The 21,534-nt window shown below is 41.3% G+C and overlaps 1 protein-coding gene across 1 annotated transcript in view; it reads left to right on the top strand.

Annotated features, from left to right (window-relative positions):
• The window catches only part of PARVA (parvin alpha), a 74,175-nt gene extending 67,019 nt beyond the window's left edge, over positions 1-7,156 (top strand). The window contains exons 12-13 of the mRNA XM_081198705.1: positions 294-366; positions 4,352-7,156. Coding sequence (XP_081054831.1) covers positions 294-366; positions 4,352-4,428 — 150 coding nt within the window. The 3' untranslated portion in view covers positions 4,429-7,156. The remainder of the gene's footprint in view (positions 1-293; positions 367-4,351) is intronic.
• The last annotated feature ends 14,378 nt before the right edge of the window (positions 7,157-21,534 follow it).

The following is a 21,534-nucleotide window of genomic DNA, read 5'->3' as shown; positions in this document are numbered from 1 at the left end:
AATTCTCCTGTTCGAATTTGTATTTACATTTAAAGAAGAACTGATGTTTCTAATGCTATGTTTTTCCAGAAAGCATAATGCAGAAGATTATTTGAACATTAATCCTGGAAGTTCTTTCAGTAATTATTTTTATATGCAGTTTTTTTTAATAAATTTCTAACTTTTAAAATGATTTATACATATAAATTACTCCCTGCAAACCATATTCTTAAGTATTATACTGAACCTTGCCATGTGCTGTGCACAGAAACCTAGAATTATGAATGATTGCTGTCTCTTAATTAAATCACCAGGTACTCAATGTGTCCTTTGCGTTTGAGCTGATGCAAGATGGAGGGCTTGAAAAACCAAAACCAAGGCCAGAAGGTATATTTCTGAATAGTGAGAACAGACTATAAACTTACAGCTTTAAATAAGGATGAATGGCTGAGTACTAAAAGCAAGAGAGACCATGGGAAAGGAATTCCACCTTTTATTTGATGATTAATTTGATTGACTGTTTCTTCCTATTTCCCTGTGCTAGAAGAAACTGATGGGAGTTGGAGCTGAACAACATGGAGAGCTCACCACATTTGATACTTCTGCCTTAGATCTTGAGGAGACTAGTGCCAACCCTTCTAGAATCCCTTTACCCCACTGTATTCCATAGGCCAGTGGTTCCCAGTTGGTGGTTCATGGACCCCGGGGGACTGCAACACCATTTACATAAAAACTACCATAAAGATATCAAAAAAAATTTTTTTTAAAGAGGTTCCATGGCTTGGTTTTTGAAAAACTGGGGGGGTTGTCTTCAGTACTTTGCTAATGGGGAACCACTGCTGTAGGTCCTGTAGGCGAGTTATTGTGTTGGGTGTTCAGGGCAAATTGCAATTTTTGCATTCAACATTTGAGGCATTTGGAATAATATCTGGGGATAATTTGGGGATAAAATGACTTCTCATATGCTTCAGGTGTTCAGTGCAAGCTGCAGGGCAAGATTCAGGTAAGTTCTACTTTGAGGAGACCACTGAAAGTTACAGAAATGACTAATTTGTTTCTATAACCCTCAGGCTAAAAATAGGTGAGGCTTCAAATAGCACTTCAGCTGTGTCTCTGTGTACCTCTTTGCTTAGGCTATGGGGACCATATTACCTAGCAGTCTTATGTTTAGTGTGTCTCTTCCCTTGAAGGAGTATTAGCAGGCCTGAAAATCTCATGTTGACTGGAATGAAGGTACCAATATTAGTGGCAACAGAAGATCTGTCTATCGTTAGATGCATAACCAATTTTTCCTCTGTTTCCCTGTCCCTTCTCTCAGCCAAACAACTGTATTGGCTAGGGTAAATGAAATCAAATGAAACAAATTCATAATGCCTGTGAAACTCATTCAATTTGATTCATTTTTCTTTTTTAAGTTGTAGGAAATGAATGCACACCTCTAATGCATAGTCTCCAAGTCATTTTTATTTTGGTACATTTCCACCTTATTCTTTCACTTCAGTAGCTTAGGATATTTGTTGTTTAGACGCATAAATTGAAAACATTGTGGGTGTAATGATACAATATTAGAAACACAGATCATTAACTTTAGAGGCAGTTGTTCTAGGCTGTATTGCTTAGGTAGATTAATAGTGACTTTTAACACATGGCCTCAGTCAAACTGAGGGGAGATAGCATGGGAAATCTAGAGCCAGAATGAAAATGGAGAATTGCTATGATCCCACATCCCTTGTGGACATTTAATGTCATTATAGCACTTCGGTTTCCCAGGTATTTATTGCTCAAAGAGATGGCTGATTCCACCCCTTGGTGTAAATCAAACCACACAAACGTTTCAGCATTCATTTACATGCTTATGTGTGTGTGTATATATATATATATATATATAGGACATTGCATGTGCAATTATTGAAAAGCTTAATATGAAACTTCCTGCTCAATGTGGATGGAAAAACACATCTGTTTTATATGTTGCTGCATTGGGCAGAATGCCCATGTTTAAAAATTGCAGTGAGCATAAGAAGACTGAAAAGAATCTTAATCTAACTGTGAATAGAAAATAGCTTTTTAATTTAATTCTTGCTTTGATAAATGGGTTTTTAAAATAATGGCATGATGTTATAAAAGTATTTAAGGATGAAAAATAACTGAAATGAGGCAACAGGTTCCCCCCCCCCCGAAGCAACAACTGGGGTTCACTGAACAGTGAAGTGCTTTTCTTTTTCATACTCGCAAGCCTGAAATGCTCAGAGCAGGGAATTTTCCAGTATCTGTTTGGGGGTCTTGGACAAGAGGCTTTAGACTGGCTGCCCCTGCTCTGTGGAGAAGCATTCCTGCTAAGATATAAAAAGGCACCCATTTCCCAAAAACAATGAAGACATGTTCCCCCCCCCCCAACAAGACTTAGGTTTTAAAACAATACAAAATGAATATCTATTTTCACTTATTTCTTGTAATAATTTTAAAATTATTGTAGCTGGTTTTCTCGTATACGTTTGCAAAGCACCTTAACACATGCCTAAATAGTGAATCACAAATAAACAAATAAAAATACACCCAAGATGATCCTGCTATGGAATATTAATATTCAAATCACCAAGGTATTTGTGGGGCTTTATTGCTCCGTGATAGCCCCTAAACCAACTGAATTGTGTAATAAAAATGTTATCGTATAATTAGACTTGCCAGCTTACCAAATGGTCCCCCAGTCTGGATCCTATAAAGACCTATGTAGCATAATGGGTTTCGGATGCTAGTAATTTCATTTATTTGTCATTTAGCTATCTCCATCACTCTGATTGTGCAAATAATTTGCAATAGGCCAGCAGTTTTCATAAATATGCAAACGTATGGTATAACCAAAAGCTACACTGTGGACATTTACAGTTTGTACAACTAAAGAGCAATGGGAAAATTTTACTTTGCTGTTCGGAATACATAAATCATGTATATTTTAGAGCCTTAGAAAATTCCAAGAAAAAATTAGGATTTCATGTTCTGTTGAAACTTATTAAAATGAATGGTATGTTCAATCTGGAGGAGTACTTAACAAAAGTAGGCTTTGCGTATTTCCCTTGAGATAAAATTACCATTCTCACGAATCAGATGGTTATTACTAAGGACAAAGACCTGAACTGCGTTTCTCAGTCACAATACTGAAAAAGAGCCCATAATGTTCAGTTACAGCTGAAGGTCTGACTCAGGCCTGCACTGCACAACTTGTGACCCACCAAGCCAAGCACAGTTCACCAACCCTTTCTTGTTACCTGCCAGGTGCTTCACAAGCCCATCTTTTTGGAGGCCCAGGTAGGCTCTAAAAACAACGTTCTGTCAGCTGCTTGTGAGCTATAACTAGATAGAGGGTTGGCTACATTCAGCTTGGTTGGTCAAAAGTTTGGTACAGGCCTGTTCTTAAATGAATGCACTTGTGTCTGGTTTTGAGCATACTTGTCAGGGGTTTAGGTGCAGAGGCACGGGCAAGGGAGGAAACAGAGAGCGAAGGGGAGGAGACAGAGGAAAGGATGAGTGATGACGACGACCCGAGATCTCCCAGTCTTTCCAGTGAATCAGAGGATTCACAGAAAGGAGCACCAGTGGCCAGGGCAAGGGGGGAGTCTAGGGAGGCACCCCAGGAAGATAGAGCCAGAGGAGACTCAGGGGGGAGCAGCTGGAAGTCGGGACCAGCGTCACCGCCAGGAAGCAGGGAAGAGGAAAGGAGCCAGGGGGGAAGCGCTGGCAGCTCACCACAGGAGGGAGGGCATGAGTCAGGAGTGGCCACACCTCCATCGGGGAGCGAAGAAACGGTTAAGAGGAAAGTGGAAGGTTGGGCGCGCGCGCCAAGTTCAAATGCAGAGGAAGGCGGCGCAGTGAGCAGCCCCGAAAGGGAACCAGGTCCTAAAGCCCGGCGCAAGGAGGCAGAAGGGTCCGGGTCAGCGTCAGAAGAATCCCGGAAGGAAGAAGCCCCGGGGGGTAGAGGGACCCAGAGGAGGACAGTCAGGAGGAAAAGGTGGAGCAAGGCTAGGATATTAAGTTGGTGCGCACGGGGCGGAGACTCAGACGGAGCCTCGCCGATCTAGCTAGTAGACGTAGAGTTGCAGACAGCAGCGTGAGAATGGAAACTGTAATTCAATAAAGACTTTTACTTAATGACCGCTGGCTAGCGTGATCCTCTGTGAGCTAGGATCTTGAAGCAGCTCTGACAATACTGTTGCTAAAATCCTATTAAAGTTGACCAAAGCAGCCCAGCTCATACATGACTGCAGTATTTGCCTATAGAGGCAGATGCATGATGATGCGTCTTCCAAATACGGGCTGTTTTATTTGTTCACCAAGGTCATTAAAAGCTCAGCATTTCTTCCCTCTTTTTTTCTAGACATCGTAAACTGCGACTTAAAGTCAACTCTGAGGGTGCTGTACAATCTGTTCACCAAATACAGAAACTTGGAATGAAGAAGTCCCTTGGGATCCCACAGGTGGCTAAGTAAGGAACCAACCAACCCAACAGCCACTCCTGTTTTGCAATCGTTCTTTTACTTGTGTACTATACTTCCTTCACATGTTCCATATTCTTGCTACGTTTGTTTTGCACAAAAAAATGTTTTAAATTAGATCTTGTCTGCAGTCCAAAATATTATGAAGTGAACCTCTGCTGGAAGATGCATATTCCTTTGTTTTTACTAGCTCTTGATTTCTTGGAGAGCAAGCAAGAAAGCCTGATCCCACATCCAGGTTAAGAGGAACAAACTGATTTTGATAGAAATGCCAGCCTCTTCCTATGAGCTATGCTGTCGCAATAACCAAGAAGATCACATGACATAGGTCTGTGCACTACTACATGGTGAATGTGCTATCTTCTTCTGCGGGATCCTCTCTAAGCCAAAGAATAGGTATGCCTGCTGTCTCTGGTGCTTCAGCAGCTGCTGCTGCTTTCTATACATTACTCAGCTATGCTACACAAAGGACATAATCAGCCCAGAAAGAGGATAGTCCTTTCTCAATGTGCTTAGCTCTTCATCAAGACAAGCTGGACTAGCAGCAGAACTGTGTTGCTCCCATATATCAAGGTAGCCAGGGACTCTCCCCTGTCCCCCGGGTGTCATTTTAGATTCTGGTGCAAACTGCTGCTTTTAAGAAGTAGATGCTCAGTTGTTCCATAGAATCAATCAGATCGAAATGCTTCAGTTTAGTTAAGTTGTGGATTGAGCTGCAGGACATTTTCTCTGTCTGTGTTTATTGAATATTTATTTCAAAGAAAGGATCCATTGTATTCCTAATGAGATGTATGAGGACTATTACAAAGATCATGGAGAATGTAAGAGAGACAGACACCATAGGTGGCGTGATGCAAACTGAACTATGAAACTGAGCTTCATAATTTGACTGACGTGGCTTATAAGGGTCCAGGTATGTGTTCTCTGTGCATACATTCCTCATCATCTTTCATTCCTTACAAGCTCGCAGATCATGCAGCTTTCCTTTAACTACAGTGCATTTAAAATAACCTGCAACATGTAGTATTTTTTACAATGTGATACTCTTGCCTAGTTGCAAACGCTGTGGTACGAAGTATGTAGACAGTTTCAGTATGGAAACTCTTTTGCAACAAAGCACATAGAAAGTCAATGCAGTGGGCTTCTGGGCTAGAATCCAGGTGGAATCAGCCCTGCCAGGATATTGACATAAGCTTTGTGTACATAATTGAAACGAAACATAAAATGATGTAATTGGTATACAAGTAAGAAGCAGCTTTGGTGACAGAAGCAAAGGTAAAGGTTGTTCAAAGAAAGAATTATTTTTGCATACCTTGGCCTTTGGAGATCTAAAATGAATGAGAAATGTTGAACATTTTATGAAAATCAGGTTCTCTTGCATTATTATTATTACTAAGGCTAAAATGAACTTTTTTGGATTTTTGATTTTAACAGGATAATACAACTATATACTGTATACAGAAGAACTTGTGATTTTTTTTGGTATGTATTATTTGCCAAATCCTGTTAAAATACAAACATTTTAAATTTAGGATCAGCACCAATAATTTGTGCTGCAATTTGTCCCATGCTTACTTTGTACTGAACATTGAGGGGAAAGTAGCTTACTTTTATTTATTTTTTATTTGTCTCTACCAAAATGATAAAACCTAAACGTAAAATAACATCCCGTACCTATCTTATACCGTATGGCTCTGATTTTAAATATTTCTTATGCTTAGTGAAGAGGTGGTGTGACTCCTTTAGTTAGTTCACATTTGATTTGTTTTTTTTGTAATGCAAGTAAAGGGGTTAATATTGTATAAGGACATGCCTGTTGCCTTCCTGATGTTGATCGGTTGCCTTTAGAGATTCAGTAGCCCAGGGGCCAATCATCATCTTCATGTTAGTAAAGGTGCCACGAGGTGACCATCTCATCAGTTTTGTCGGTTGACCATCACTTCTGCCTTGTGTGGTGAGAATGGGGGGTGGGGAGGGGCATAATGTATCCAGGTAAAACTCATTTGAGATATGCATATGTATATGATAGGTTACATACCATTTTTCGCCACATGAGGGTGCATACAAACAGCGTAATCACTGCACAAAAAATAGACACGTCTGAATTATCTGATAGTGGCTTTTAGGGTAACCAGATACAAATGCACCTAAGAGTTCTGTAAAAGAGGGTCAGCAGGTACAACTTTTCTCCCTTCTGGTTGAGATGCTTCACCACTTGAAGTTAGGTTCACATATAGGATCTTATCTAGGAACCTTGCCTTCCTTTGCATCTTTAATTATTTTTACATTTAAAAAAAACACCACCATGAATATTAACCCTCTAATTATATTGGCAGGCATTATACACTGGATCAGGATTTACTGTGCAAAAGGAGGTGAGAGCTAGCTGAAGCTGCTACCAGAGAAAGGCAAGGCGGCTATTCTTGCTATAGCCTCCCATGCCACCTGCCATTCTGTTTCTGGGGGTCCTCCAACCCTCCAGAAGAGAGAGGAGAGAAAATTGACCAAAATAGCCCTTTCTCCCCGCTTCTTCCAGCAACAGCATCCTGTAAGCAATGTTCTGTTCATGGGAACTCTTGATCCATCCCACAGGCATTAGATGATGCACCTCACATGATTGATAACAGTGTCTTTTCCCACTGCAACATTAACCTGCTGGCTGCAACTCTAAAGGTAGCTACGTGAAAGTACCGTATTTTTCGCCCTATAGGACACACTTTTCCCTCTCCAAAAATGAAGGGGAAATGTGTGTGCATGCTATGGAGCGAATGCAGGCTTTCGCTGAAGCCTAGAGAGCGAGAGGGGTTGGTGTGCACCAACCCCTCTCGCTCTCCAGGCTTCAGGCAACTATCCGCAAGCCTTCGGAGCGCTCCGAAGGCTTGCGGATAGCAGCCTGAAGCCCAGGGAGCGCAGCGCCAACTGCCGCTGTGCTCCCCAGGCCTCAGGCAGCTATCTGCAATCCTTTGGAGCCCAGCAGGAGTTCCTGCTGGGCTCAGAAGGCTTGCGGAAAGCAACCTGTTCTGGGGGCTGGGGTTGGGGGAAGCTTGGGCTTCCCCCGTCCCAGCCCCGCGGTTTAAAACAAAGCCGCACGCAGCTTCTCCCAGCTGGAGAGGTTGTGCATGGCTAAAGAGGAAGCCAAGACAGCAGTCTTGGCTTCTTTGCTCTTTGGGGCTGGGGGGGGGAGAATAATTACCCCCTTTATTCCCCCCCTAAAAACTAGGTGGGCCCTATGGTCCAGTGCGCCCTATGGAGCGAAAAATACTGTAATTTTCATTAAAACCAAGGAGAGGGACCTGCTCCTTTGTGAACAGCACAGTGTTTTCAGGATATGGTGCCTTCTGCAATCACATAATTGCCCTTTCTTTGTCGCTTTTTACTCAAAATAGTAGCTTTTTACTCAAAATAGTAGCTTTTTACTCAAAATAGAGTTGTTATGGGCTAATTTGGTAATATCGGAAAGCACTTGACTCTGGATAAACACGAAGCAACTCTTCCATTGCATCGCTGGATTAAATATGGGGCAGGGTCGTATTTTCATAGAAGGGATAATTTTAGCAGATTAACCTCCCAGCATAGGGCTGCTGCAGCAAGAGAGAATCAGTATCTGCCAAAATTCTACTCTTTATCTGCAGAATTAATTTTTAAAAGGAACATAACCCCTTTCCCCCTATTTAATGACAACACAATTCTGTAGTTTCATGTTTATCTAGCTAGTCTGAGACTGTCACTTCACGTTGTGATAGGCTAACTGCCCGATACTAAAGTTACCAACTTTTATTAACCTGTTTCTTTGCTTTTAACAGCACATTAATTGAAAAAAGGAATTGATTCATAGGAAATATGGCTGCTGACGCTCAAGGGAGCCATATATTTTTAAATGAAAGTTCTGTTTAGCAGTATTAGCTTTTTATATGTCCTTGTTTGGGGGGACGGGACCAGTTGCTATTAGGGGATCAAAGTGAATTAGGGAGACAGGAGAATGGATGGACTAGAAAGTTATTAAATTTACCCAGAACCCTCTCCTGTTTCTCCCGCTCCTTTCTTCTTCTTCAGTGCGTTCCTAGGAAATGCCTCTCCATGGTTAGTGTCCTCCAGCTTTTGGTTAACCAACTACCAGTTACCAGCTTCATTGCCCTTTGAACCAGTTATTAGTTTTCTTTTTAAAGTTCAGGATAACAAAGAGATTGTAGGTATTGTTCCAGCTTGCTGAAATATATTTTTTCTAAATGGGTATTTGGCTATAGATTCTGGTTCAGTTTGGTTTGGTCCCCTTGAACTGCAGCATGTTTCATCTTGCGCACAGGTTCCAGGCAAAATGCCATGTGCCTAGTGGCTTCTGTTAGAGAATCAAAGTTAAAAGCAAAAGCAAAGGACTATTGAAGTCAGTGGCTGCCAAGGAAAACAGAAAATTCCCCATCCCTTGAAGTCATTAAGTGGGCATTGGATATCTACCTTATAGCTATGCTGAGCAAAAGGAAAAAATTACACCAAAGCAAAAATATCTAGATTACCCCTTTCAAAGAAACAAAATGCAAAAAAGTCCTAGACTTCTGATACTAATTTTGCTTTGTTGAATTTCTAGATAGTCTTTAGCTGCTACATCGTTATATTATCATTTCACATCAGTTAGATTTGTATAAATAGAAACAATGGGTTTCACTCAGTTGTGTGTTAAAAAATAAATGGAATTCCATAAATAGGGGGTGTAACCAGGGCTTTTTTCATCCGGAACTCGCTGGAACTCAGGTGGGCACCATTGCCATTCTAAGAGAAGGAAGGAGGTGCTCGTGGTGAGCACCTCTTTTTCTAGAAAAATAGCACTGGGAGTAACTGATGAATTTAAGCAATGTGAAACATTAGGCATGTCTTGTCATTTTTAGAGGAAGCTTAATAGTTACTTATGCTAAGAAGAAAATGCTGGACTCTGTATAATATAAGCATTTCCATTGAATGAATGAACAAAATGTTGAATATTTAACCAAGAAGACAGCCCCTCACCTAAATAAAGACCAAATGTTTTGGCAAAAAAAGCTACCTAGTCTTTTCTACAGTGATGTACATGTTACATATTAGAACCATTATTTAATTAGAAAGCAGCTTTCTGACAAGGACTGAAACATCCCCTGTAATTTGTGGAATGCTAGATTATTTATTGTTAATCATGCAGGTACTAATAGTGGTTATATTTACGTATCTTACCAATGTTTTGCAAGCTTTCTTCTTGAAGGTGTAGAAGCTTATGTCATACTGAGAAATGGGAAGGTAGTTGTATTCCTGATCTAGCTACGCATGTGTAGCAGTAACCAGAGCTATACACATGGAGCCCAGTCAGAAAAACAACTGTCACACCAAACGTTGGTGAAATGTAGCCCTCTCAACTCGCCCTTCTAAACATGATTGCCTCTTTCCAAAAAGCTCTGGCAGCTAGATTGGTGAAGAAACCATATATGCAGCACCCATATGCATGTGAGGTTCCTTTTTAACCTCCTAATTGGATATGGTCCCTTGTTAGATCAGGTTGTCAGGCTGTGGATTTATAGCTCTATGCACATGGCAAATTGACCTTTATGGTCACAGGGCTTCCCCTTTTCATAACTTGGAACAGGAGAATCTGCTTGAATACCTAGCCTAGTTTTTAAGTAAAATCCACCGATAATAATGTTGCTGGTAGCACTTTCTTTGTAGAATAAATTCAGCCTTTCAGGAAGCGAGATTAATTATTCCTTAGATGTGTCTTTTGTTGAAATTCCAGAGTGCTTATTTGAGAATGGAACCAGCAAAGTATCTTGGGGGTAAATGACAGCTGATTCCATCCTCAAAAACACAAGTGATTGACACCTGGGGTCATGAAGGCCATTGCTTTGATTTTGCAAAAGTAACTAAACTGGTAAGCTCGTGTATGTTTCGTAGCAAGTATTTGTTTTAATTGAAGAGCAGTTTCTACAATTATACAGGGACACCTATAAACATGAAAAATACCGTATTTTTTGTTCTATGACTCACTTTTTCCCTCCTAAAAAGTAAGGGGAAATGTGTGTGTGTCTTATGGAGCGAATGCATGCTGTGCAGCTATCCCAGAAGCCAGAACAGCAAGAGGGATTGCTACTTTCACTGCACAGCGATCCCTCTTGCTGTTCTGGCTTCTGAGATTCAGAATATTTTTTTTCTTGTTTTCCTCCTCCAAAAACTAGGTGCGTCTTGTGGTCTGGTGCGTCTTGTGGAGCGAAAAATACGGTAGTTTAATTATTTCCATACCCAAGCACTACTTGTCCTATAAAAATGGATTCTGTCTTATATTTCTAATAGAGAATTATCACCTATAGATTCTACAGATTATATCTAGTATTTATTGCATCTGAAAAATATAGAGAAATATATATAAACAGGTTTATTTCTGTATAAAATATAGACTTTTTAAAAATTGGGCAAAATAGAGGCATTAGTTGTTATAAATTCCTAGTCTACATAGGGTTTGTTCCCTAGATTATTGTTAAAATAAGGAGTGTTTTAGGGTGAACGGGGCTATATTTTTAATACTAGGGTCAGAATGCATTTTATAGAACATGATAAAAATGTAAGGGCAGCATTGAAATTACCTCATTTCTCTATTGGACCAGTATTCTTAAAAGCATGTAGTCTGATGGGCCAGATAAGCAAGACCAAAGCAAAAACTACTGCCTTGGAGTGCTATAAAACTGCCACGGGGAACATAATTTTATCTGTTTCCAACTCCGCTTCCCCCTCCTCCATTCTGGTCTCATTGAACACTAGCAAACCTGCAGGCAAGTTAGCTTGGGAGGTGCCAGGCATCTGGACTGGACCATTCTCTCCTCCATTACTTCTAGGAGGGTCCCTTTTTTCTATGTTCTTTGACCATTGTGCTGTTCTTTTTTGCTGACTGCCTTTTAGAGGAAAGCCTATACCTAAGTGAGCAGTTTGCCACCAGTATAAAATGTGTTGTGGTCTTGCCTCTTTTGACAGATCCTGCAGTCAGTTAATCTAAGAAGTAACATACGTGAAACGTATTGGGGTGAATCCAATTCTGTCAAGTGTGGTGTTAATTCCATGCACCAAGGTACAGCTAGATATTAAGACTGGCTAAAGGGACAAGCCAGAGAACCTACTTTTTCAAAGATAGAACAAAAGTTTTTAACTTCTGTGGTTTCGGAGGAAAATACCCAATTTTGTTAGAAGGCTCTCAAAAAGGCACAAAACTGGCCAGGCCACGTAGTCAGGAACGAGAGCTCGTATGTTCTGCCTTCCACCCCATTAATCTCCCAGTCCCCTCCTTATCTTATATGTGTGTAATCTATTTCTCATGAGAAATCTAGGCCTGGAAAGTGCTTCTATTGATTCTACGGGTGGAGGTGCAAGAGATTCTATGATGTCTTTGATTATGTATGATGATTGCATTTAGAAGAGGTTTTTATAGAAGGCTCACAGCAGGATAAATTTGTTAATCAATACAGCTTGCATGGATATTAAGATAAATGGCACTTGATCAGTGTAATTCACGTACTTTTAATGTTGTTGCTTTCCAAATAAATCTTCCTTATATTCTTTTCATGAATGTTTTGTTCCATGCCAACACTAGCACAGCTAACTAAATAGTTTATTTTAAAAGTGATGTTTTTATTTCAGTAGTCAGAAATCTATATTGGTTTTGAATTCGCTGCATACTGAACTTTTTTAAAAAACAGAAAGTTCAGTTTTCTGTCTGAAAATGTCCTTTAAATATACACTACAGAATATAAAACCTCAACATCCTTTATATATATAAAAATGGAATTTCCTTACCAGTTAAGTGGCAACATGTTGCCAAAACAGACACTCAGTAAACTCAACCTCCATAATTTTGCAAGCCATTTTATAAAATCAAAAGTTTGGGGTCTAAGTCTTTGAACTTGAATTCCCTCCTGTGCACTGGGTGGGGTATAATCAATGAGCATTAGCCCACTGCACTGAACAAGCAAACACCATGCGGTAACTGCTGTTGTGTGTATGTGTGTTCTTAATTCAATACAAATATAAAATCAATTGTAAATCAGCAAAATCCTTCAGATTAGAAAATTGTATTGAAATGCATATTTCAATCTAATGTTATGTCGGAAGATAAGCTGTTCTGTTTTCATCTGGCATTGGAAATACTGTGAGTTAATAACTTCAGAACTGCAGGTATTCCATCATCCAAAGAATGCTGATTATCATTTAACATTAATTGGTGTTCAGTCCTGTGCATACGTTATTGTCTGTAATCAAGTGTATCAACTGTTACACATTTAAAAGATTGCTTTTAATTGTATTTTGTCTAATAGATTGCAGATTCAATAGCATTTATGAAAATAAATGTTATGTATGCTGTGAAATTGTACATGGTATCTTGTTTTTCTTCTGGGATTTATTTATTTTTCTTGGCACTTAAAGCATATGCTTTCCCTGTCTAATAATTTCTGAGAAAGTTGCTAACGTTTGCAAAGATCCAAAGAACCACACAACTAAAGAACTTTAGATCCTCTCCTTCAAAAAGCTGCCACGTAGAATTCAAATTGTGACACAATAGAATACAATATAAGAAATAAAAGAAGCAATAAAAATATAGAAATCCTATGTATGGATGTGCCATCTCCAACATCAAATCCCCAGACACGTAATGGACCACATGAATGAAGGTCATGGGCCATTGGTGGTCCAGGGGCCACAGTTTTGGAACCTCTGCTCTAGAGGGGTGGTGGAGCCCAAGCACAAATATAGTAGTCACTTACTTACTTAATTTAAAATATTTTTATACCACCTGTCATGAAAAAATTCACAATAAAATGCACTAAAAATGCACTCAAGCAAGAAATTGAACAGCATTTTTAAAGTCAGGACAAGAGTTGCTTCAAAACATACATCACAACAGACATACTTTAATGAGCTGGGAAGGTTTCACTGTTGGTGCCTGCCTTGTTTCAGAGAGGGGAATTGCACAAGAGGGGGTGCCACAAGTGACAAAAACCCTTCCAGTAACTGAGATGAACCTCTACAGGCTGTGGTATCAGCAGGAAAGTCTCAGCAAAAGATCTGCATGACCAGGTGAATAAGGTATAGGGGAGGAGGCATTCCCTCAGAAAACCTGGTCCCTTATAGGTCAATACCTTAAGTTTGCCTTGTAGCAAATAGGCAGCTGGGCCAGTTCTCTTGTAAAAGGTATTAAATGCTCATGGTGGGACACTTCATTCAGCTATCTAGCTGCCACATTCTGCATTGGCTGAGGCTTCCACACCAATGTTAAAAGCAGCCCTGCATACAAAACATTCCTGTAATCCAGTCATGAGGTTATCATTGCATATGTCACTGTAGCAAGGCTATCCCTGTCCAGGGAACACCCATCATTGGTGCACCAGCCAAAGCTGCTAAAAGGTCTCCAAGCCACTGTGGCCACTAGGATTCCAATGATAACAGTTCAAGGCAAGGAGCATCTTCCACATTACATAGCTGCAATTTCAAACAGAGTGCAACCCTGTCTAGGACAAGTAATCTGCCCAATTCCTGGGTGCAGGGACCTCAATCCAGGACTTGCATGCCAACACCTGACTTTGTTCCCCAAAGCACATAATTGTGCAGCCATTAACCACACAACCCGAATAACCTTTCCTCCTTTACGCAACCACATAAGTAACACCACACCTCATATATTTTCATCTTCCATACAACACCTGTCAGAAGCCAAAGTCAGGAGCAGGTCAGCAATAAACACCAGATGTCAGTGAAGTTAACTCTTTAGTCAAGGAAACCCAAACAGCACAGGCCTAGTGATCATAGCAACTCTTCCCAGCAGATCAGGCATAGGCAAACTCAGCCCTCCAGATGTTTTGGGACTACAACGCCCATCATCCCTGACCACTGGTCCTGTTAGCTAGGGATGGTGGGAGTTGTAGTCCCAAAACATCTGGAGGGCCAAGTTTGCCTATGCCTGCAGTAGATCTTGCCCCAATAAGGCAATTATAAGTAATGAAGGTCCCTGCCTTCCTACCACTCTCTAGGGGTCTTTCCCAAGCAACCTGAGTCTCCTTCATATTGTCTCTCTTTGCTCCACCCTCTTTATTCATCCTCTGGGAGACCCCAGGAGGGGAACTAGTCACAGCAAGAGGGGGAGACACCCTGGCTTCTTCAGCAGCCTGCCCTGACTCTTCTCCAGCCTCCGCTTCTGGACTGCCCTCTGCCACAGTCTCTTCCTGCTCACTAAACCCTGTTCCCCCTCTTCCACTTCCAACACCACCTCCTCCCAGCAGTGGCGGAGGAACCCTCTCCGGCACCTGGGTACCTGGCGGCAAGTCCTGCTGGGCTGCATGATCCCACAGCAGATGCTAGCATGGAGGCCACAAGTTCAAACTCGAAAGTCAGACCAGGTTCCTGCCTCTGCAGCCAACCCAGAGGTCAAGGCACCTGGAGGTCAGTCCCGCATGAGCACAGTCGAGAAGAGCTCCCTGGAACAACCAAGCTGTGGTCCAACCAACCTGACACAGCACCTCAGCTCTGCTTTCTTCTTATACCTTGCATTCTGATTGTAGCATCTGTGCTTGATGAGGCATGTGACCCTCACCTGCTCCCAGCCTACTCCAGCTGAAGAATCACACCCCTCCTCCTAGAGCTAGCGAGCCCCACCTGATCAGATAGTGAACTGGACTGTGGGCACTTGCCTGCCTTAGCCACTTTGAGCTGCTCCTTACGCCTCAGAGCCCACTGTGTTCGAACTGTGTCTTGGAAGCCATGGAGAAAAGGTGTTGAGGGGGATTAACAGATGATGTGTCTGGTAACAGAGTCTGTTGAACATTCTTTTCTTCTTAACAACTTCTGATTTGTATATAATTATGCCTCCTACATTACATACGAACACAGCAAATCAGTGTCTACCACACTAGCAATAAAGTGTTAATTAACTTGGCCAACACACAAACACTTTTTACAAGCAAGAGATATTAGATCAGTTTTAGCTTACCATAATTTTTTATGAGATCATGTTGGAAAAACACATTCTAAGAAAGAATTTAAAAGGGCCAGGGGGAAAGCCACAATAATTTGTCTCACCAGTTGATTCCCTTAACAAGTCAGTAAACTAAGCACTTGAAACCATTCTCTGTTCACATGTCTGAAGAAAGAAGCAGAAGTTGAAAAAGTGGAATAAACGAATTTATTTTTCTACATTTTTTTTTTACTGTGAGATGAAAACTGTGAGACAAACAAGACATGGCAGGACAGCCACATGCAATCCTATACTCACATCTGGAAGTAAATCCCATCAATCCCAATGAGATTTACTTTTGAGTAGTCACTAGTCACATACAAGATTGCATCCATTGCTGCATTCACATGCAAATGGAAGCCCCTTTAAAAAAAGATTTAAAAATGAAATAGCATGTTTGGTTGCAAGGAGACACTTCTTGTGCTCCGTCAAGCTATTTTTCTCCAGACATGGCTAGCTGCTGATGTTGGAGCTGGGCAGGAAGAAAAGCTCTTGCAGAAATAGTGGGGAGAGAGGATTTTTGTCAGTCACCCAAGCAGTTTCATTTTTTGTTGTTAATACCACTTCCCCTCACTTTATCTGTGAACGGTTAATAAATGCATATGGATGCTTCCTATACTACAGAAATTACAGATGGAACTAGCTGGAACAAATTAACTTTCCTTTGATGTGCCTGGAATTACATTTTCCTCAATAAGTAATTTTGTTTAGTAATTCTTGTTTTGCCCTTGGTTTGCTCAAAGCTTTTTAACCTAGGGAAACATTGGTCCAAGCCGCTTTAGATCAAAATGTCATATTCTAACCCAAATTTACTGTCTATATGTGACCAGAAGTCCTGATAGTTTTATGAAGCAAGAAACTAGAGCAAGAGTGACATACAAACTATTCCACTATTCTTGAAATGTGTCCTAAATTAAATACAGACTGCACTTAAAAAGTGCATACTTCATCTTAGCAATGGAAGCAAATACATTCAGAATGCTAGTTGAAAAATGCCAGCTGTGCTGGTAGATTGGATTCCTTTTAGGTTGCTATTGTAAACATTTAAACATTAGAAAACACAAATGTTAAGGTTACCATAACTCATCTCCTTTTAATTTAATAGCCATATTGTGTTGCACACTTTTATAGCCATATTGTCACTGATATTTAAACAGCGTTCCCAATTTAAATCAATGATTAAATGGCACTGTATGACTCGCAGCACAGAGTATTGACTGGCTTTTGTTCAACTCACATCAGATTCAAGATACATTATTTACACCTACCTGAAAACATAAATCTGGCATTTCAAGCTGCTCCAATTCACAGAGTCTTGGGGCAAAATGGGTCATGGAAAGGGTAACCTAGTACAGGGGTGTAGGAAGGGGCATGCGGTCATCCCTGAGGGGGTGACAAAATGGCACACCGTGGGGGGGGGGACACTTACCACGGGGCCTGGCCTGCAGCGTGCCCGAGCCACGTGTCTCTCATGGGTGTGACGCAGTGGCTCGGAGCCCCGCTCTGCCTGAAATGGCAGCGTGGGGTTTGTGTCCACCAGGAAGACTCTGTGGGCCGTCCCCCTGGGCGACTCGCACCCCTCGTCCCTGCTGCTCTGGGTGCTGGAACAGCTAGCTACACCCCTGACCTAGTCTAGATCTACAGAGTGATAGATGTCAAGGTAGGTTTATCAAAAGTACCAGAAGTTTGACTTTTATCTCCACACAAAGTGGTGGTGGGTGTGCTTGCATATGTGTACAGTGCTATTTCGTGATGGTACTCATGATTAGAAAGTACCATCACCCTTTTCTTTTTTGTTGCCCATGGCAGCCATTTTGTGCTGGCATCCACAGCACTTTTATCAAGTTCCAGCGGCTCTTGAGCACCAAGCAGCTCGTTTATTATTTGTCTCTCCATTCCAAAGGTTCAGTACAGATTTCGTTTCCCCTTCAGCAAAGTAAAATAATATATAATCTAAGTTTTACAAAGTTGTTTCTCAATCCTTTTCTGACTTTACAGGCATGAGGTGGAATCAAGGAATAAGAAGAGAAGACCCTTATGGAACAGTAAGTGGTTGAAAAACAGGAAGCAGAGAGTAAGAATAAGTGGACAATTCTCTCAGTGTAGAGATGCAGAAAGTGGAATTTTCTGGAATGGCATTGAGACCTGTGCTTTTTAATGCCTTAATTAATGATCAGGTTGAGGGATGAGCACTGAGGTAGCCAAGTTGCTGATGATATCAAGGTAGTGGGAAATAGAAAGGGCTCCAAAAGGATCTCTCCAAACTGGGCAGTAAAATGTCAAACACAATTCAGTGTAAGCAAGTGAACTGGAGAGAAAAAATATTAATTTCTTATATGGTTTCTGAACTGGCCATGACCGACCAGGAACAAGACCTTAGGTCACAATGGATAGCTAGATGAAGATGTTACCCCAATGTGTGTCAGTTGTGAAAAAGACAAATTCAGTGCTGGGGAAAATAAAACCAATGCCATGTACGGTTCTGGTTACCTCACCTCAAAAAGGATATAATAGACATGGGAGAAAGTTTTTTTAAAAAAGTGTAGCTAAAATGAACAGGGAGCTGGAGCAACTCCTCTGTGAGGAACAGTTATAACATTTGGGACTTTTTCTTTTGGAAAACATACAAACAAGAGTGGCCGGGATATAGGTATATAATACCTAGTGTGCAGAATTTTCTCTCTCCCTTTCACCTAATGCTAGAACTCAGGAACATCCAATGAAGCTGCCTGCTGGAAGATTCAGGACAGACAAAACAAAATGCTTTTTCACACAGCACATAGTTAAACTATGGAATTCACTTCCACATGAAGCAGTGAAGAAGCAAGAATTGGCAGAGAGAGTGCCATTTTAAATAAATAAATTCAGTGATCCATTTCTTTTGTTTGTTTAAATGTAAACCAATGGGAAGGCTGGCCTGAGACATTTTGCAGCCTGAGGTGAAGAACAAGATGGCACCCGCACCCCAGTTCCACATACAGAAGCCAACCTGCCAGGCAGGGGACTCTTACTTCTATGTTGGCAACAGGACTAGGTCCTGTATTCCAGAACACAAGGCTGGCTTTTGGGGTGCAAGAAAGGCTGTGAAGCACACACTGCCCTGCCTTCCAATATCTTGCTGCCATTCACTTCCCCTCAGCCGCCTGAGGGAGTTGCCTCAGCCTGCCTGATGGTAGGCCTGACCCTGACCAATGGTTCAGTGCTGCTTTGTGTAATGGCAGGAAGGTATGTATATTGTCTTAAGCTTGAGGGCTGCAAGAAGAAGTTTCCAGGAATATGGTAGAAAGGACAGGTCCAACAGAACAGCCCCGCTCTCCTCTCTTGTGTGATGAGGAACCCTGTGTCTGCTGCATATACACCAGGGTTGGTGTGAAGGAAGAACCTGTGTTTGCAAACACAGTTACCTGAAAGGAGGAATGGGCAGCGGAACACCAGTTGGCTGTTTAGTGGAAGGCCACTGAAAGTTGCAAATATGTTTCTATTTTTATAGGATTTGCTGCTCAAAACAGTGGTGTGCCTGTGTCAAAAAGCACTACTACCACATAACATGTGAACTGGCCCTAAGAAATGGCACAGAGCAAGTTTTATCAAGAAGGAGTCATTTTTTCCCTGCCTACCAGCCCAGCAGACCTTTTGAGAAAGAGAACAACCATTTCAACAGACAAGGTGGGAAATGAGCACAAGTTAATATGATGGTTTCTATGTTTTTGGATAGTGTTAAAATGGATGCAATCACTCGTGATGGTCAGGAATCAACTTCCTATCAAAATTAAACAAACACTTGCATTCTTAACTTACCTTTCCACTAGATGGCAATAGCACATATAGCTGCTTTGATTTCAGCATGGCAAGCTGTAAAGAGGGATGTATTATCACAAATTCACACATCATGCTGCATTTGGACATCGCTAGAACTATTGGGAAATTGTCTCCTCAACAGTCTTCAACAAGAAATCCCATTCTCTTTCTTTCCAGAAGATGAATCGTTTTAATAGAGTGGACTGTAATCCCCTCAAACAGCAGCTTCACTTAGGAGGCAGCTTTGGTTCTCCTGTACTTTTCTATTGTATTTTTTGAGATGCAATAGATAATGCACATGATCCAGATAAAGTTAAGCATGAAGGTCCCACTGAAATCAGCAAAGCTTTCATGTTCAATTTGGTGTTTTGTTTTGCTTTTGCTTGCTAAAACACAACAGGAGCAGGAATGTCAAGGGTAGATACATTATTTACCAGTATAAGTTAAAAAAACCCAACAACCTGAATGCTAAAATCTGTTCCCATAAGTTTGAGCCAACATGTAAAAAGCACACCAAAAAGCAGTATGCTGTGGAATGAGAAGGGGAAAGAAGTGATGTTACCTTGAGTTGGTGGCAATTTGATAATGGTTTTCCACATTAAGAGAACCTGCAAGGAAAGGAACAGAACAAGCCAAGAGCATTGTGTATTAAATAGAAAGAACTAAATTTCATTATGAACTATGGGTAGGTCCCACTGGAGTAAGCCTGCACAAAGGCTTCCACTAGCACCATGGGGCTTGTCACCCCACACACCCCTGCAATTGGCTTGAGGGGTGAAGGAAATGAGGGAAACCCTCAGAACAGCCTGCACAGGGACGAGAGTCTGGCAAGCTCAAAAGCTTCTGCTGATAGAATGATTCCCACAGTGCTATGCTGAATACCTTCCTACACCCAGAGAATATTTAAATAGTGGTGAGGAGGACTTAGATGAGCAGATTGTTGCCCAATATGATAACTCTGCCCCCCCCCCCGCGTATACAAATGAAGAATGTCTGTTTATGAATTTGCAACCTAACAACGTAGTGGTGTTACACCCTCAAACCTACAACTTTAAAAAATAAATGGAAGGATTGCAGCAGAAATCCAGGACATTATAGATACAGGTTTATATACAAATTAACCATGGTTTTGTGTGTATCTTTGGAGATGTGCTCATGGCCCCACTTCATATAGTCACATGACTGCTCGATTTTCAACATGTGAACTAGCTCTAAATTGTCCTCAAGGAGGTTCAGCTCATAAAGTACAATACAGCACTCTAAACTTCTACCTCTTGGCCTGCACTGTGTACTGACTGGCCTCATTCAAAGGATAATCTGTATCTGTTTGTTGCATTGACATATTCTGCATAGACTCACTCCTCTGAGTAAGTGCTCATCTCAAGGTTAGTTTTATTACTATAAGCACTGCAGCATAGTGCGTTCACTAAAGCAGGGTTGTTTTGTAGCATGATTATCTAAAGACCTTTCAAGTCTCAAGGTTAGCAGAGCAGCCCTCTATCGCTTTGTATATAGATGCAACGAGATAAAGACTGCAATCTTGTGCTGTGCACACATTACCAGCTTACAATGCTGCTAGATGATTCTTTTTCTCAATTTGGATTAGGGGGAGGGACGACATATCAAAATTTAGTATTTCAGAAGAATCAACAGGATAGATACAGGATAGATATGGAAAGTGGCCAACTCTGTGTGTACACTGCTTCCCCATCTGCTGGTGAGAGCTCACCTGATGAGGTATACATGGGAGAATGTACACAGCCCTGTACTCCCTTCCTAAGAAGCTGAGCTCAACAGAACTTACCTCTGATTAGACAAGTAGGGGAATAGACAGTGTATGTCACAAGGATGCCTGGGTACCAGAAACACTTTGCAAAGAGGTCCCATCTTCTCCTACCTAGGTGCCAGAACACCACCCCCTCCAAACTTGGCAAGGAGAGGGGTGTTGCATAAGGCCTTGGTGCTCATCTTTTCTGCTCCGGGGGCAGGGAGGGTGAGTGGCAACACAGTGTACAGGAATGCCTCCCTCCCCGTAGAAGGGGGAAGCTTAAGTTAGTTTTGTGTGCTTTACACATCACATTTTTAAGTCTATGCTTGAAATATCTCGAGTGTCAATGTCACAGAGGCATCTGGGAAACTTCTATTATACTGGCACACTGGTATATTCTACTGGTATCACACAGGTATCACACAAACAATAACAAACCTAGACAGCATCTTCAAAAGCAGAGACATCACCTTGCCAACAAAGGTCTGTATAGT

This window comes from Podarcis bocagei (assembly GCF_964188305.1).
Source record: "Podarcis bocagei genome assembly, chromosome: 1".
NCBI classification, from domain to species: domain Eukaryota; kingdom Metazoa; phylum Chordata; class Lepidosauria; order Squamata; family Lacertidae; genus Podarcis; species Podarcis bocagei.
The sequence above is the reverse complement of the archived record's forward strand: the minus strand, read 5'-3'. Positions and strand labels throughout refer to the sequence as shown.